Source organism: Filobasidium floriforme (assembly GCF_021052385.1).
Source record: "Filobasidium floriforme strain CBS 6241 chromosome Unknown HD553scaffold_7, whole genome shotgun sequence".
Taxonomy (NCBI): Eukaryota; Fungi; Basidiomycota; class Tremellomycetes; order Filobasidiales; family Filobasidiaceae; genus Filobasidium; species Filobasidium floriforme.
Genome location: NW_025763628.1, coordinates 483,372 through 498,478, shown reverse-complemented (window position 1 = coordinate 498,478; position 15,107 = coordinate 483,372). Strand labels below are relative to the sequence as shown.

The 15,107-nt window shown below is 53.2% G+C and overlaps 3 protein-coding genes across 3 annotated transcripts; all 3 read left to right on the top strand.

The window, feature by feature from the left end:
- The first annotated feature begins 213 nt into the window (after positions 1–213).
- HD553DRAFT_205998 (protein tyrosine phosphatase) lies at positions 214–5,104 on the top strand. Its single transcript, XM_046177126.1, has 7 exons — positions 214–2,283; positions 2,359–3,007; positions 3,079–3,282; positions 3,349–3,743; positions 3,811–4,249; positions 4,325–4,488; positions 4,557–5,104. Exons 1-7 carry the CDS (start codon positions 423–425, stop codon positions 4,871–4,873), a joined length of 4,029 nt encoding a protein of 1,342 aa, XP_046037749.1. The 5' UTR covers positions 214–422; the 3' UTR covers positions 4,874–5,104.
- Positions 5,105–5,297: 193 nt separating this feature from the next.
- On the top strand, positions 5,298–6,848 carry HD553DRAFT_308764 (uncharacterized protein). Its single transcript, XM_046179587.1, has 5 exons — positions 5,298–5,781; positions 5,861–6,106; positions 6,168–6,320; positions 6,387–6,594; positions 6,662–6,848. The coding sequence occupies exons 1-5, from the start codon at positions 5,397–5,399 to the stop codon at positions 6,756–6,758; spliced, it is 1,089 nt and encodes a 362-aa protein (XP_046037748.1). The 5' UTR covers positions 5,298–5,396; the 3' UTR covers positions 6,759–6,848.
- An 86-nt stretch (positions 6,849–6,934) lies between these two features.
- HD553DRAFT_308761 (uncharacterized protein) lies at positions 6,935–14,860 on the top strand. The gene is made up of 13 exons (XM_046179586.1): positions 6,935–7,383; positions 7,454–7,675; positions 7,741–8,113; positions 8,183–8,487; positions 8,550–8,755; positions 8,820–8,930; positions 8,987–9,167; positions 9,229–9,414; positions 9,476–12,661; positions 12,726–14,246; positions 14,315–14,404; positions 14,473–14,599; positions 14,662–14,860. Exons 1-13 carry the CDS (start codon positions 7,084–7,086, stop codon positions 14,724–14,726), a joined length of 6,873 nt encoding a protein of 2,290 aa, XP_046037747.1. The 5' UTR covers positions 6,935–7,083; the 3' UTR covers positions 14,727–14,860.
- Positions 14,861–15,107: the final 247 nt, after the last annotated feature.

The window sequence follows — 15,107 nt, the reverse complement described above, 5'->3', positions numbered from 1 at the left end:
TAGCTAGTAATAGCCGAACTACGAAGATCGACACCTGCTCCGAATCGTCAAAACCCACCTAGCACTTTGCCTCGCATCGTCACATTCAACACTCCACCTCGGCTCGATTCCCGAACTCTATCCCTAGTCCTAGGTCCATACACGAAATAACAGGACGAAAGGATATAGTTCATATCGACAAGGTGGCAAGCGGTAGAAGACAAAGTACAAGGATCACGGATCAGTACAAGAGAAGATCGGCCAGTCCGTCTGCAACAAGATAGCGGGCATCGACCACGACGACATATCTCGGTCTCGATCTTTTCAACAGGGAAATCCTAGCTTGTGGATCTTCGGGCCACCTCAACATTTGCGATTGGAAGAGCCAAGTCTGATCAACGGGGATTACAACGCTACACAGCATCGCTTCACCCATCTTAATCATGTTGTCAGACGTGAATATGGACGACCCGGATGAGAGCGCCAAACAGTCTATCTTCCCTAAACAAGCACAACCGAAGTTTCAATCATTTCCCACGGCACATGAATCACAGCAGCAACGAGGCGGCGAATTTGGATTCCCCTCGATGCCGCTGCAGTTGGAATCCAATTCTGCCTCTGGATCTTCCGACTCGATCACGGGAGGTGCCGGAACGACGCAGACGAAAGATCGAAACCCGATGACCACCCCCCAGAAACCTATCCAGCTTGGAGGTGGAGCCAAAGCCACACCGACAGGTTCCGGGCCTGCGTCCGGCTTGTCGAGAAGGATGTCGGGGAAAATGTCATTAGGCAGTCTAGGATCCGCTAGTCCTCATGGATCTTCCTTTACTACGCATAGAGATTCTCAACCAGGTGTGCCTGATACACCGGTCTTGTCCCCGCCTTCGAATATCATGGGGATGGGAATCACGTCTCCCCCTCTACACGGATCCATCTCGCCCACATCCAAGATGAACATGAATCCACCTATGCAATCCCCCTTCGCCAATGTACCCGCCAACTCCCCTTGGGCACATTTGGCAGCAACTTCAGGAATACCGACGCCGAGTCTGGATGGGCCTGGAGGTCCGATTCATAGCCCTTTCGGGCCTGGGCCGGGGGCAGGGGCGGTCTTTGGAGGACAGGGTAGGAGCATCTCGCCCCATCTGGGAGCGCCTTTCGAGTTGCTCAACCTTGGGGGAAGCGGTAGTAATCCGCCGGGCGCAGGAGCGGGAACGTCGAAATCTCCGCCTATGGGATGGCCGGGAGCCTTTTCCGGGAACAACATGACGGCCCAGACTCCCGGTTTGGGGTCTAGCAACATGACCGATCCGTTTTCTAGCCTCCCTGCACCCGGTTCGTCTTCGGGCAGAGTAGCTGGAGGAAGGGAGGTCGGGTCCGGGTTGGAGTCGTTGGCCGCCAAGTTGGCTAAACGGCGAGGCAGCAAGAGCGGGCCGAGCGCCTTGAGTCAGAGCGTGTTGCCGAGTACGGATGAGCCGATGGAAAAGGGTGGAGAGAAGGCAGCTGTCGGAGGTAAGGAGAATCCGAATATGCCAGGTCAGAACGCTATGACCGGAGGATCGGGATCGTGGGGTCCCGTATCTGGACCCGGTCGGTCAAATCTGAACTTGCCCGGTGGAGCTCCCATGAAACTCAACTTGCCATCCGGTCTGGCAGGTCGGTTGGGCAGTACACCAGCCCCAACCTCGACGTCGTCGACGCCTGGGACGAGCTTGTCGAAACCCGCTGCGACGGCGGGTGGGAAGGGTAACAACACTATACCTCAGGCTCTGCTTCCTGTTCAACTCGCCTCGATGCTAGGTCAATCCGAAGGCCAGGTCCTCATCCTCGACATTCGACCTCCTTCGAGCTACGTCCAATCCCACCTGCCCGGAGCCTTGTCATTGCCGGTCCCGTCAACGCTCTTAAAACGACCGGCTTTTACCGTCGAAAAGCTCGCTCAGATGTTGTCTGCTCGAGCTGCGAGCGCCATTGTCGATTTCAAGACGGCTCAGGAGATTGTGATCGTGGACCAAGATTCCCCGATTGCCGCTCCAGGAAGCGTTATTGTCGGTCTGGCGAGCAAGTTTGGGAATGCCATGACCGAGACCGAATCCCGTGCCAAGCAGGGACATGTCCATTTCGTAAAGGGCGGGATGGCTGCGTGCTCCGATTTGGAAGGTGTAACCCTGGAGACTGGCCAGGAAGAGTCGTCCGAGGACGAGACGGATGCACAAGTGGCTGGTTCAAACGGTCCCGGTAGTCCGACTGAACAACCGGGGCGGATGATTGGCCGGTTGGACCGTATGGCGTTCTCGTCGGGTGAGAAGATGTACTCGACCGTGTTGTGGCTGACACCGGCTGACGCTGTTTGTATCATTGCCTCTCCCTTGACAGCTTCCGCGTCTGGGGTTGGCACCCGACGAGCTAACGCTCCCAAATCGTTGACCCTGCCCAACACCCCTGCAAACGCCTTGGGACAGTCTGGAGGCAGCCCGATGCAGGTCCTGCGCAATGAAGGCGACGGTCCGACGTCGGGAACACAGAGATCTGCGACGACGTCGCCTCGATCAGGACCTCGACCTAGTCCTGGCCGCGTGCAGATGACGGAAAAGCAAAAGTTGCAACCGGCCAACCCGTTCTTCGATAACATCCGTCAGAACCTGGAACTTGCGCACGGCGGTATTCTGGAACGCATTCCGCTTGAACTGCCAGACGATGTCAAGGCTCGGGCCAATGAACTACCCGATTTCTTGCGTGACATGTTGACGCGTCCTTCGCCGGAAGTCGCCGAGCAGTTGGCCAAAGAGTTCGAAAGGGTGGAACGGGACGAACAGAAACGTCTACAAGGAATCATGGAATGGCACTCCAGAGGAACACGTCTCGCCGAGTCTCAGGGGCCTGTGAATCCTGGCGGTCTCAAGCGACTCGCTAGTACCGGGTATATCAGGACCTCTGAGACGCAAGCCGACGTGGACAAACATGAGCAGGACGACTACTTTCCATTCTCGATTACTGCTGGTGTCGAGCGAGGATCGAAGAACCGGTAATTATAGGTCCTTGGTATCTCCAAATGTTGATTTACTGACTATCACACACTTGCATGTACCTTGTCAGGTACAAGAACATCTGGCCCTATGATTTCTCTCGTGTGCGACTCAAGGAAAAGTGTTATGACGACGGATCCGACTACATCAACGCCAACTTTATTCAACCTCAAGGAACCACAAAGAGGTATATCGCGACCCAAGGCCCCTTGGATGCAACTTTCAGAGACTTTTGGACGTTGGTATGGGAGCAGCAGGTTCACGTCATTGTTATGTTCGTTTGAAGGCTCCAATCAAACATAAAGAGATTCATGCTAAGTCCTTTCTCCACCATCAATAGGTTGACGAAGCAGTTCGAGGGAGGAGCGTGCAAGTGTGGTGCATACTGGACTGCCGGACAATATGGACCTTTCCATCTCGAACACGTTTCAACCGAGGGAGGCGAAGACACTGCCGAAAAGGACGTTTCCGGCTTCAACTTCCACGTCGGCGGCAACTCTGGACCCTCATCAGAAGCCCCCAATATCAAGCGGACATTCTTGCTCTCGCACAGCGAGCATCCGGAAGAAAAGCCTCGCAAGGTCATCCAGTTACAATGCGTGGCTTGGCCCGACTTTGACGTGCCAGAGGATCCAAGGTTGTTGCTGGGTCTAGTCAAGGAAGTCGATAAGGCCGCTGTAGACGTACCGGATGAAAATGCCGATCAGTCTCGGAAGGCGCCAGTACTTGTGCATTGTAAGCATTCGCTTTCTGAACTCTACCTACCTGATTTCAAACCTTTAATCGCCGTTCTGTGTTGTAGGCTCGGCTGGTGTCGGTCGTACAGGCAGCTTTATGGTGGTAGACTCGATCTTGGATGGCTTGCGCCGCGAGCACCAAAGACAGCATCGCAAGATCCGAGGGTCTGTTTCAAGTGCGAGGGGTCGCAAGGGCGGTGTACCTGGCGAAGGCGGCGTGGAAGACAGACGTCCGTCCTCGGCCTCGTCTCTCGCCAGCGGCGAATCGCCGTTGGCGTCTTACCAGTCGAATTCGAGTCTCCATCGACTGGCTTCGAGTCACCTGTCCAATTTGGCTTCTCCCAACAAGGAAAGCGCCGTTCTGGACAAGTCTCCTGAGCCAACCAGGATGGCTTCGCCCGACTCCATGAGCTTTGACAGGCCTAGTTTGGCGCAGAGTTTGGGAGCTGACGGGGCGGGCAACCCTGGTGAAGCCAAGGCCAGTAATTCCGACGCCGTCGAAGGGTGAGTGGCGACCTCGGTCAGGTATCCCAGTCCACTTGAAGAAATTGCTGATCATATTTCAATCTGGTACTGCAGCGAAATGTCTTTTGTCCCGCTCATCACCGGCGAACAACAGAACGATGGCGAGGTCCACTCGATCTCTGACATGGAACGTCCAGTGCAGAATGTGCTCGGCGGCATGCGGGTCCAGCGAATGAGTCTCGTGCAGAGTCTGAGGCAGTATGCGTTCGTGTATCGAGGTGAGTTGCAGGCTCTTTCGTCTTGCGCGTAAGAGCTGTCGCTGAACGCGGGACGCATATGCTTGCAGCCATTATCTACGGCTTCTTGGACATTTTGGACGAGGAAAGGGAGGCCGAAGCCGAGATTGCGGCCATGCATGAAGGTCGAGGTCTTGGCTCGGGTACGAACACCGACGAGGAGTCCCACATCAAACGACGAGCTTCGCCGACGTCGTTGAGCGGAACAAACCTGCACAAGTTGCATAAGCGCCCAAGTATCAAGATTACCCGTGGTCCTCCGAAGAAGGTTGAAGGCCAAGAGAGCCAAAGAACCTCGAGCGGTCTATCAAACGAGACTTCGCGGGAAAAAGATCCCGCCCGACGCAGCAGTATGGACACCGACTAGAGCTTGTCGTCGAGACGATAGAGGACGACTTCCGGTTTGGTTTGGTTTTCTCTTCACGTCATCTTCATCTTCCCATCGGCTCTGTCAGAACCGGTGTGGAATCACCGCAAGGACTTGCTGTATCACCGTAACATATGAGCCGGCTGGGTCTCCAACTGCGAGACCGGCCGACTGGCTGTATCTAATAGTGCTGGTTCTGAGACAATCTATCGCATACATGTATTATCATTATTGATAGTCGCAGCTATTGTTTTCGTTACCCAAGCTGACATCGACGACATTCCACGTACGACGGCCGACTGCGAAGATGGATGGCGACAGACCGCGCGCGCGTGCTTTGGCCTCGGCGTGCGTCCCTTGCGAATAAAAGTAGAAAGGGATCAGTTCGGTTGAGATTCCAACCTTGTGCACCTCATCCTTTGCCTGCATACCATATGACATAGTCTAACAAGCATTCCCTCCGATCGTATTACGGCTCCGCGGTCGAATGATCACGAAACACCGGCACGATTCTTGACTGGCAATGGATTCGCTGCGCCGGCTGGCCTTTACACCTCTTTTACTCGGTATTCATGCAGCACACCTTATAGCCCTGCAAGTGTCTGCAGCAACTTCCGGGGGTAGCCGTATCGCCTCTTCATCTTCGAGAAATATCCAGCGCCATCCGAGGCACGTCGCTTTCTCCATAGTAACCTCTCATGGGCGAAAGGCAGCATCTTCGAGAGAGTCCACTGGCGATGGACGCTCGACGGTGACATGTCGAACGGCGAGAAGTCGAAAAGGGAAGGAAAAGGCGGAAGACGTGCGATGGACAACCGAAGAGGCTCTGGTCCTCCAGGCCGTACGAGAAGCTGTGACCTGGGCGCTCCAGAACGAGATCGATGAGATCAGCCTTTGGAACGAAGACGGTGAGCGGCCTGCGAGAGTTGATATATATATTATGATTATGGTACTGATCAACATGTCTTCGCACCACCAATCTGTCAGGACTGCTGCAAGCCGTCTTGCCTGGTCTACTTGCCATCCTTGTTCATTCTCCGCCGACACCGCCCGCTTCAGGGACTTGTTCACCGCCCCGGTCCCTCTCGCCGGATACCGTCCAAACTCTAGGTGCTTCGGGTCCGTCATCAGCAAGTTCGAGCGGAGGAGGGAACCTACAGACTGCTGGGCAACGTGAGACCCAGAGTTATACAGTCTGGCCCGACATGGAAGAAATGCTAAAGGAGGCCCAAGGTAAGCAAACACCCTTAGCCAAGAGGCTGGAGCTGACGAAAGTTCCTGGTTATACGATCAGTCGGACAGAAGCTGCGACTCAAGCCGTTGTCCGTACATGTGCTACCTACGAGGACGTCAGAGGACATGCTGGCCGAGATGGCGCAAGACCTTGTGAGGCAGGATATCCCGCTAGAAGCGATTACGATCGAGCATATGGACGACCTGATCAGAGGTGAGTCCTTTTGCGCTTTCACATACTCGACATCTCGACCGATATTGATTCCGCTCTTCAATATAGAATCTTTACATTTCCATACCGATCCTGAGCTCTTGATAGTGCATCATACACCTGGATCTGATCGAGCCAAACCCACCGACGAGGCCGGCACAAGAGGCTCGGATGCATCCAGAGGTTGGCGTTACAAGGCTTTGAGTCGTCTGTCTGCGGTATATCCATTGGAATTGCATGGATACCCGTTCTGGATGCTTCGGTTAACGGAAATCTAGTGAGTACCATTTGCGCGCGACGGATCTCTCTCCATTGCCTGATCGTCCCTCGACATCGATATCTAGCGATTCTCGACCGGTCGGGCGACATGCTTTGGGTATGGACGGTTGGGATCGTGCCATGGACCGGTGGAGGGGTGTAGAACAACGATTAGGAAGATGATTTAGCATGTATACATTCGAGTAAAGATCCTATACCCTGTCACCTTAGCCAATCCATATCGCATATTCGCTATCGAGACCTCCATCCCCCCCCTGACCCCCCTTTGCCCCTGAGAAACGCGTGCTCGAGATTCAATTAGCGACGCGTTTGAGAGAGAGAGAGAGGGGCGCGTTCGCCGAGGATTGACTGCAAGCTGCAAGCAAGTAAGCAATCATCATGTCGTTGTTGTCGTTCTGTCCAAGAGGTCAATCGATGTGAACAAGACCTTCTACCCTGGCTTGCGCTACTAGCCTGTACAATATAGCACGGACTGCACATAAAAGCCATGACGCGGCCAGGGAATCCCATCTTTGGATTGACGAGCGGTGGACGGGGAAAGTTTCGAGGAGGCAGTTCGAGAGGGAGCAACACGCGATACGTCAGTCGACGATCAGGAAGAGGTGGTGGCAAGGGAGGCAAGGATGGAAACCCCTTGAAACGAGAGGACGATGGCACGGCTTCCCAGGAGAGGTTCGAAGAGATCAAGGTCTATGAAGAGATCGACGAACGATTAGGGTTCTGGCGGTTCGAGAGCGGCAAAGCTCAGGGAGAGGAGAGGGAAGGATGGCTCGTGAACATGCATCAGGTAGGTCGTCAATATTCAGTCGAGGCCAAGCGAAGTAGTACATCTGACAGCGGTTCAACTCTTGACGTAGACAATTATCAAATCCGATAGCCATGTGGGCGGCAAGGCAGCCGTGGACTTTTACTTCATCCAGGACGATGGAGGTAGTTTCAAGGCGACCGTCCCCTTCGAGCCGTACTTTTTCGTTGGCTGTAGAGCTGGCTCAGAGACACAAGTGGAAGAATGGCTTATCAAGAAATATGAAGGATTGGTCGTTCGTACTGAACGGAGAAAGAAGTGGGACCTGAGCTTGGTGAGCTTTTAACGACCCGTTGCCTGCCTCTCAGAGCTAAATGTGAAACTCGCTCGCGCTGTCAGCCCAACCATTTACTTTCAGCGCCTCCTGTCTTTGTCAAGATCTTTTTCCACAACACGCAAGATCTGCAAACCGTACGAAGAGACCTCCTCCCACTCGCCACTGCCAACAGTGCCAAACTCAACGCCATCGACGCTTACGCCGAGGTCGTCAGTGCTGACGCTCAGGGGAACGGATTCGGAGCTGCTATGGATATCGGATACGGTTATGACGACGAATATGACAATGCTGGAGAGAGCTCGAAGGCGGGAGCAAGAGCGGCTTGGGGCGCTGAATCGGGAAAGGGCAAGGGCAAAGATCGAGATCCGCAAGATTGTGTGGTAGATTTGCGGGAGCACGACATCGCATACTACTTGCGTGTGGCTATCGACCTTGGTAAGCGACTATTGCATTCGACCCCATAGAGTAACCTGGTGAGATGCTGATGCTTTTAATCTCACGAAGATGTTCGGGTCGGCCTGTGGTACACTATCCACTCTCAAGGGGGTAATACCAAACTCTCCCGCCTAACTTCGAGGGTCAAGCGAGCCGAACCGGTCGTTATGGCCTACGATATCGAGACGTCCAAACAACCATTGAAGTTTCCGGACCAGCAGACGGATCAGATTATGATGATATCGTACATGATCGACGGAGTGGGGTACCTCATTACCAATCGGGAAATCGTCAGCGAAGATATCGAGGACTTTGAGTATACCCCGAAGGACGAATATCCCGGAGACTTCACGATTTTCAATGAACCGGACGAGGTCAGTGCGCTGCAATGTTGTGAACATCAACAGAACATGCTGACACATGCCCCTGATTACAGGCAGCTGTGATACGACGATGGTTCGAGCATATCCAGGATGCCAAGCCTACCGTCATGGCGACCTACAACGGAGATTCTTTCGATTTTCCCTTCGTTGAAGCTAGGGCATTGATTCACGGGATCAACATGTACGCCGAGATCGGGTTCAAGAGGGACAACGAGGAAGAGTTCAAGAGCAGAACTTGTGCACATATGGATTGTTTCCGGTAAGCCAGGTTTCCGGATGATTCTCAAGATAGTCATCTAAATTGTGCCTGCGATTACCTCCAGTTGGGTGAAGCGAGATTCGTATCTACCGCAAGGCAGTCAAAATTTGAAAGCTGTTACGAAGGCCAAGCTGGGTTATAATCCGGCGGAACTAGATCCAGAACTCATGACCCCGTAGGTCCATGCTATTTTTCTGCGGTTCTTCTTGGGCTGAACCCTCGAGATGTTAGATACGCCATGGAACGACCTCATATTCTGGCTCAGTACTCGGTATCCGACGCTGTCGCCACATATTACCTTTACATGAAATACGTCCACCCGTTCGTCTTTTCGCTTTGCAACATCATCCCTCTCAACCCAGACGAAGTGCTGCGAAAGGGAAGCGGAACGCTTTGCGAAACGTTGTTGATGGTATGTTGGTGAAGATCAACATACGGATAATGTAGACAAGTTAACACTCCGATTATATCAGGTTGAAGCTTATCAGGGTGATATCATTATGCCTAACCGGCATGAGGACGCACATGGGACCACCTACAAAGGTCATGTCTTGGCTGCGGAGACTTATGTAGGAGGACACGTTGAAGCTTTGGAAGCTGGTGTTTTTCGTAGTGATATCCCGACCAATTTCAAGATCGTACCCGAGGCAATACAAGGGGTGAGTGCAAAACGTCTTCGATACTTCTTCTAATTCTAGCACTGATATGTTCGCTCTGCAGCTTATCGATGATCTGGATCATGCGCTCAAATTCAGTTTGCGGGAAGAAGGCAAGATCGCGCTAGAGGACGTCGAGGATTACGAGGAAGTCAAAGGCAAAATTCAGGCAGCGTTGGAACTCATGCGAGACAACCCTAATCGCTTCGACAAGCCGTTGATCTATCATCTGGACGTCGCCGCGATGTATCCCAACATCATGTTGTCAAACCGTCTGCAGCCCGACGCCGTGAAGGATGATGCTACTTGCGCGGTCTGCGATTACAATCGAGCGGACAAGAAGTGCGACAGGAAGATGGAATGGTCTTGGAGAGGGGATTACTTTCCGGCGAAGCGAGACGAAGTCAACATGATCCGTCACGCGCTCGAACAAGAGGATTTTCCTGGGAAAGTCTCGTGGGCACCAAAACGTCGATTCGCAGAGCTTCCACCCAGTGAACAATCCGCACTGGTGCACAAACGGCTCGGAGACTACTCTAGGAAAGTCTACAAGAAGACGCATGAGACGGAAATCGTCAACCGTGAAGCCGTCATTTGTCAACGAGAGAACCCCTTCTATATCGACACCGTTCGAGCGTTCCGTGATAGGCGTTATGAGTACAAGGGCTTGCACAAGACCTGGAAGAAAAATCTGGATCAAGTCGTCTCAGAGAATAAATCGCTTACGGAGGTCGAGGAGGCCAAACAGATGATCGTCCTGTACGATTCCCTTCAACTCGCTCACAAGTGTATCTTGAACTCCTTCTACGGTTACGTCATGCGGAAAGGTGCAAGGTGGTACTCTATGGAGATGGCCGGTATTACTTGCTTGACCGGGGCAAAAATCATCCAGATGGCCAGACAGCTCGTCGAGCAAATCGGACGACCACTAGAGCTCGATACGGACGGAATTTGGTGCATGTTGCCAGGCGTGTTTCCGGAAGACTTCGATTTCAAGCTCAAAAGCGGGAAGAAGTTTCGTATTTCTTACCCGTGTACGATGTTGAACCACTTGGTACACGCCAAGTTTACCAACGATGCCTATCACGACCTCGTCGACAAGGAATCGGGCCTTTATGAGATTCGGAATGAGAACAGTATCTTCTTTGAACTGGACGGGCCGTACAAAGCCATGATTCTGCCATCATCGAAAGAGGAGGACAAGCTGCTCAAGAAGCGATATGCGGTATACAACCACGACAATTCCCTTGCGGAGCTCAAAGGGTTCGAGGTCAAGCGAAGAGGAGAACTCCAAATGATCAAGATTTTCCAGTCGCAGATTTTCGACAAATTCCTCCTGGGAAAGACGACGGAAGAATGTTACGCTGCCGTCGCGGAGGTCGCCGATCAATGGCTGGACATCCTGCAAAGTCGCGCATCTAGTTTGAGCGACGAAGAACTGGTCGACCTCATTGCTGAGAACAGAAGTATGAGCAAAACGCTGGCAGAGTACGCCGGGCAAAAGTCGACCTCCATCAGCACCGCCCGACGATTAGCCGAGTTCTTGGGCGAGCAAATGGTCAAAGACAAAGGTCTGGCGTGTAAATTTATCATTTCCGCCAAGCCCCTTGGAGCACCTGTCACCGAGCGAGCCGTTCCGGTCGCCATCTTTGACACGGAGGAAAGTGTTAAACGTCACTTCCTGCGCAAATGGCTTAAAGACAACAGCTTGATCGAATTTGATTTGCGGTCCATCCTGGACTGGACGTATTATGAGGAACGATTGGGATCGGTCATTCAAAAATTGATCACGATTCCGGCAGCTCTGCAGCGAGTTCCAAACCCTGTCCCTCGAGTGCGACACCCTGACTGGCTACACAAGCGAGTCATGGCCAAGGCCGACAAGTTTCAGCAACACAAGTTGACGGACATGTTCAAAAAGGTTCCTGTCCGCGAGAACAAAGAGACCGCCAAGGACATGGAGGACTTTGGAGCGCCAAAAGAATCTTTCAGTCTCTACGGTCGGCGACGCACGGCTGTCACCAAGAAGAAGAGGTCGGCGTTGGAGGATGACGAAGTGTCTGAGATCCCACCAGATCCAATGGAAGACTACTCTGGCTGGTTGAGATTGATGAGGCGGAGCTGGAGGCAAAAGCGACAGCAGCGCAAGGCCGGTGGCCAGCTGCCCGTGGCGATTTCGGCTCCAAAAGGCAATGGATCCATCGCTGCTATGTTGCAGAACCAATCATTCGGCATGTCTGGCAGTCAATGGGATGTCGTACAGATCGCTCCAACCAATCGACCTGGCGAATTCAAGCTATGGCTCGCGATCAATTCGACGTTTCAGAGCCTTCGGCTTCGTGTCCCTCGAGAGTTCTACCTCAACCTGAAGAAGGCCCCTGTCCAAGGCACCTTTGACGCACGGTACCAAGCCGTGCCGATAGTGCGCACTCTACCGCGAGGACACTCGTGTCGGAACCTCTACAAGATCACCGTAGCAGAACAAATCTTTGTCGACGGAGAAGCACACTTCTCAAGTCTCATCAACAACCCCAACGTTGATGGCGCGTACGAGCTGCAGGTACCTCTCGCTGTTCGTGCTCTCTTGCAGTTTGGCTCGTCCTGTAGATTGACTTCCGAAGCAGGCGGAGGTTTGAGTCGCGGTCTGGACAAGGGCTTCGACATCGGGGATCTAGAATCAGCCGGAGTCTCTATCACGAAGCATCGTTACTTGAACGACGGCAAAGGCATGCGATACATCTACCTACATCACTCGTCCTCGGGACCACGCCAAATGTTTACCATATGTGTTCCCGGTCAAGAAGCCAAGTTTTACATCGTCGATGCGGCGCGGAACCGGCCACAGCTACCTAGCCCCAAGAACCTTTACGCGGACGAGATATCAAAGATGTCAGAAGCCGACATCGCTTCAAGCCTTCTCGATTACCCTGATACCTTCCTTCACTCGGTGACCTACTTTGGTAACGAGTCCGCCGCTGTCAAGGCAATGTCGAAAGAGCTGGCGAACCATCGACGCGGACCAAATATGATTGTACTGCGATCGCCATTGGAGAAGGATCATTTCTTGGTCAAAGCGCCCATTTTCTCCGACTTCCCCATCATCACGGCAGGCCAACCGTCCGAGAACGACGCCAGCCCGCTCATGTGGCTCGTCACTGCGACCAAGGCAGTTGTGCGGGATTATCTCGGTATCGGATCGTGGCTGGCTTCCCAGATTGAACTGGCGGCTCATTATGACGTTCCCTTGGGCGTAAGTCAGGTTGCAGAGGTCGACGAGAATTCTGTTGTGCGTTACTTACTGGGCCTCCAAACAGAATCTGCCTGCAGACGTTGCGTTATTTGTCGCCGACATAGACTTCGCCCGTCGCCTGCACAAGCAAGACATGATCATGTGGTGGTCGGAAGAGCCTCATCCTGATCTTGGTGGGCACGAGCAAGACTCCAAAGGTGGTGTAGAGCTTGTCGTCCCTCGAACTTCGATGCCAGGCTGTTACTCGAATGCAGTACTGGAGATCAATATGGTGGATTTGGCCATCAACTCGATTCTGCAGTCCGCCATCGTCAACGAGATGGAAGGCAGCGGGACGGGTTCTATGGCGTTCGACTCGGCATCCCATAATCTCGACGAGTACGCCAAGGGATCTGCCCATACTGCCGCGATGCTCGGGGACGCCGTGTTACCCACTCAGACGTTCTCCGTTCTGAAATCCATGGTTCGATCATGGTGGACGGATCATGCTCGGGCTCGAGCGAAAAGCCGGACGATTCGGGCGCCTGAGCTGGTAGTCAATCATTTCTGGAGGTGGCTAAGCTCCAGCTCGGCAGCGATGTACGATCCCGCCTTGCAAAGGTTCCTCCACGGACTGATGCGCAAGGTCTATCTCCAGCTACTGAGCGAGTTCAAGCGCCTCGGTGCACAAGTCGTATACGCGGACTTTGGCCGTCTGTTCTTGCTCACCTCGAAGCCGGATGCTGGTAGCGCATTCGCTTTTGCACAATATCTGGTAACGGCGGCGAATTCACAGCCATTGTTCCAGGACATTTCGTTCCAGATCACACAATTTTGGAACTATCTCGCTTGGATGGATATCGCCAACTTTGGAGGTGTCAAGGTCGCAGCAGACGTAGCGAGCACGTCCAAGGCCTCGGATGAATGTACAATCACGATGGACTGGAACATACAGGCCTACCTGCCTCCTGGTATCCAGCACTACTTCGAGACGCAGGTAGGAAACTTCATCTGGGCAATGTACAGCGCAAAGCAAAAGTCGTCGGATGGGCGGACGCCCCTCAAGATGATTCACGATCTCAACATGCCTGTCAACGGGGGCGTGGCGCCTCCAACCCAACTCAGCAAGGCCAAAGTCAAAGAGCTAGTGGCTGCTCAATCGAGTGTATCTCAACAGTTGACCAGGAAGTTGCTCTCGGTCGTAGCAAAGATCCGCAAACGACAGGCAGCAGCGGCGACTGATCCCGATGAAGCCGAATTGCTCGCTTTCCCCTTGCTTCCAGGAGGCGTGGCCATTCCTACCAATCCAAGTCTCGAATTCGTCAAGACGATCTGCGCCGTGTTTTCCTTGGCATCCGAACTCAAGGTCGAGGTTCAGATCCTCAAGAGGAATCTTTTGGACCTGTGCAACATCCGAGAATTTTCAGAGGAAGCGGCATTCCGGAACCCATGCCAACCTCTGATCTTGCCGATGGTCATCTGCGATCATTGTTTCTCTCACCGAGACGTTGATCTGTGTCGGGACCCGGATAGATTGCCCATCGTCGATCCGGCATCGAGAGGGAAAACGATTCTCCCACCGCGTCGTTCATCGTGGGCATGCACAGTTAGTCTTGGCACATTGATCGGTTATTTTCAGCGTTACTGAACAGTGGACATCGGCGCGCGATATAGGTCTGCTTGGGCGAGTACGACAGGTCTAGCGTCGAGATACCTCTCATAGATCTGGTCACCAGGCTCCAGACAAATTACCAGCTTCAGGATGTGAGTTCCCGGCTGGACAGCTCGCTACTGCTAGATAGCGGTGCTGAACTTACACATCGACCATCCAGCTTGCTTGCCAGAAATGCAGTCAGATCAAGAGTGAAAACCTCTCGCCGACCTGCTCGTGCGGTGGAGCGTTCCGAGAGACCGCCGGACGGTATGAGATGAAGAAGCGACTGAAGAGTATCGTTAGCAGTAGGTCGCGGTCGTCTTTGTTCGAGCTGAGGTGACCATAAACTGATCGAATTTCGATGCAGTCGCCGAATACCATCAGCTGCACCTGGCCGCAGGATACGCGCAAGCCATATTAGCAGGCTGGTAGGGCGACAGGGCGATGGAATGTATCCCAGTATCATAGTTGTAGCGACGTAGCGACAGATGCTTGCCATGTAATTACACACCATCTTGTCTTATAGACCTCGAAGCAGGAAGCACATATAAAATGATAGACGATGTCCGCTTTCAGAGCCCGGCCATTTGATTCACCGAACCCCGATGATACAATCGACCGCCGGAGGATCGGCCATCGCCGAGCTAGTAGTGAGGGACAATAGCGGTTTGTCTAGCTCGAGCGAGTGTTATTGTTCGCCAATCGTTTTATATTCACGTCCATGTTACAGAGTAGCACGTAGCTCATCAGCTTCTGGATATCTCTAGCAAGAGAGTAACTACCTACTTTTCGACCGACATCTTCCGCCCGTTC

What these genes read in the sequence shown, in the direction of transcription:
- HD553DRAFT_205998 (XM_046177126.1), top strand. Translation starts at nt 423, where the DNA reads ATGTTGTCAGACGTGAATATGGACGACCCGGATGAGAGCGCCAAACAG. An exon ending in GAGCGAGGATCGAAGAACCG is followed by an intron (nt 3,008 to 3,078) that starts GTAATTATAGGT and finishes GTACCTTGTCAG; the next exon opens with GTACAAGAACATCTGGCCCT. An exon ending in GGCGCCAGTACTTGTGCATT is followed by an intron (nt 3,744 to 3,810) that starts GTAAGCATTCGC and finishes TCTGTGTTGTAG; the next exon opens with GCTCGGCTGGTGTCGGTCGT.
- HD553DRAFT_308764 (XM_046179587.1), top strand. Translation starts at nt 5,397, where the DNA reads ATGGATTCGCTGCGCCGGCTGGCCTTTACACCTCTTTTACTCGGTATT. An exon ending in AATGCTAAAGGAGGCCCAAG is followed by an intron (nt 6,107 to 6,167) that starts GTAAGCAAACAC and finishes TTATACGATCAG; the next exon opens with TCGGACAGAAGCTGCGACTC. An exon ending in TATGGACGACCTGATCAGAG is followed by an intron (nt 6,321 to 6,386) that starts GTGAGTCCTTTT and finishes TCTTCAATATAG; the next exon opens with AATCTTTACATTTCCATACC.
- HD553DRAFT_308761 (XM_046179586.1), top strand. Translation starts at nt 7,084, where the DNA reads ATGACGCGGCCAGGGAATCCCATCTTTGGATTGACGAGCGGTGGACGG. An exon ending in TTTGCGAAACGTTGTTGATG is followed by an intron (nt 9,168 to 9,228) that starts GTATGTTGGTGA and finishes CGATTATATCAG; the next exon opens with GTTGAAGCTTATCAGGGTGA. An exon ending in GTTCATCGTGGGCATGCACA is followed by an intron (nt 14,247 to 14,314) that starts GTTAGTCTTGGC and finishes CGCGCGATATAG; the next exon opens with GTCTGCTTGGGCGAGTACGA.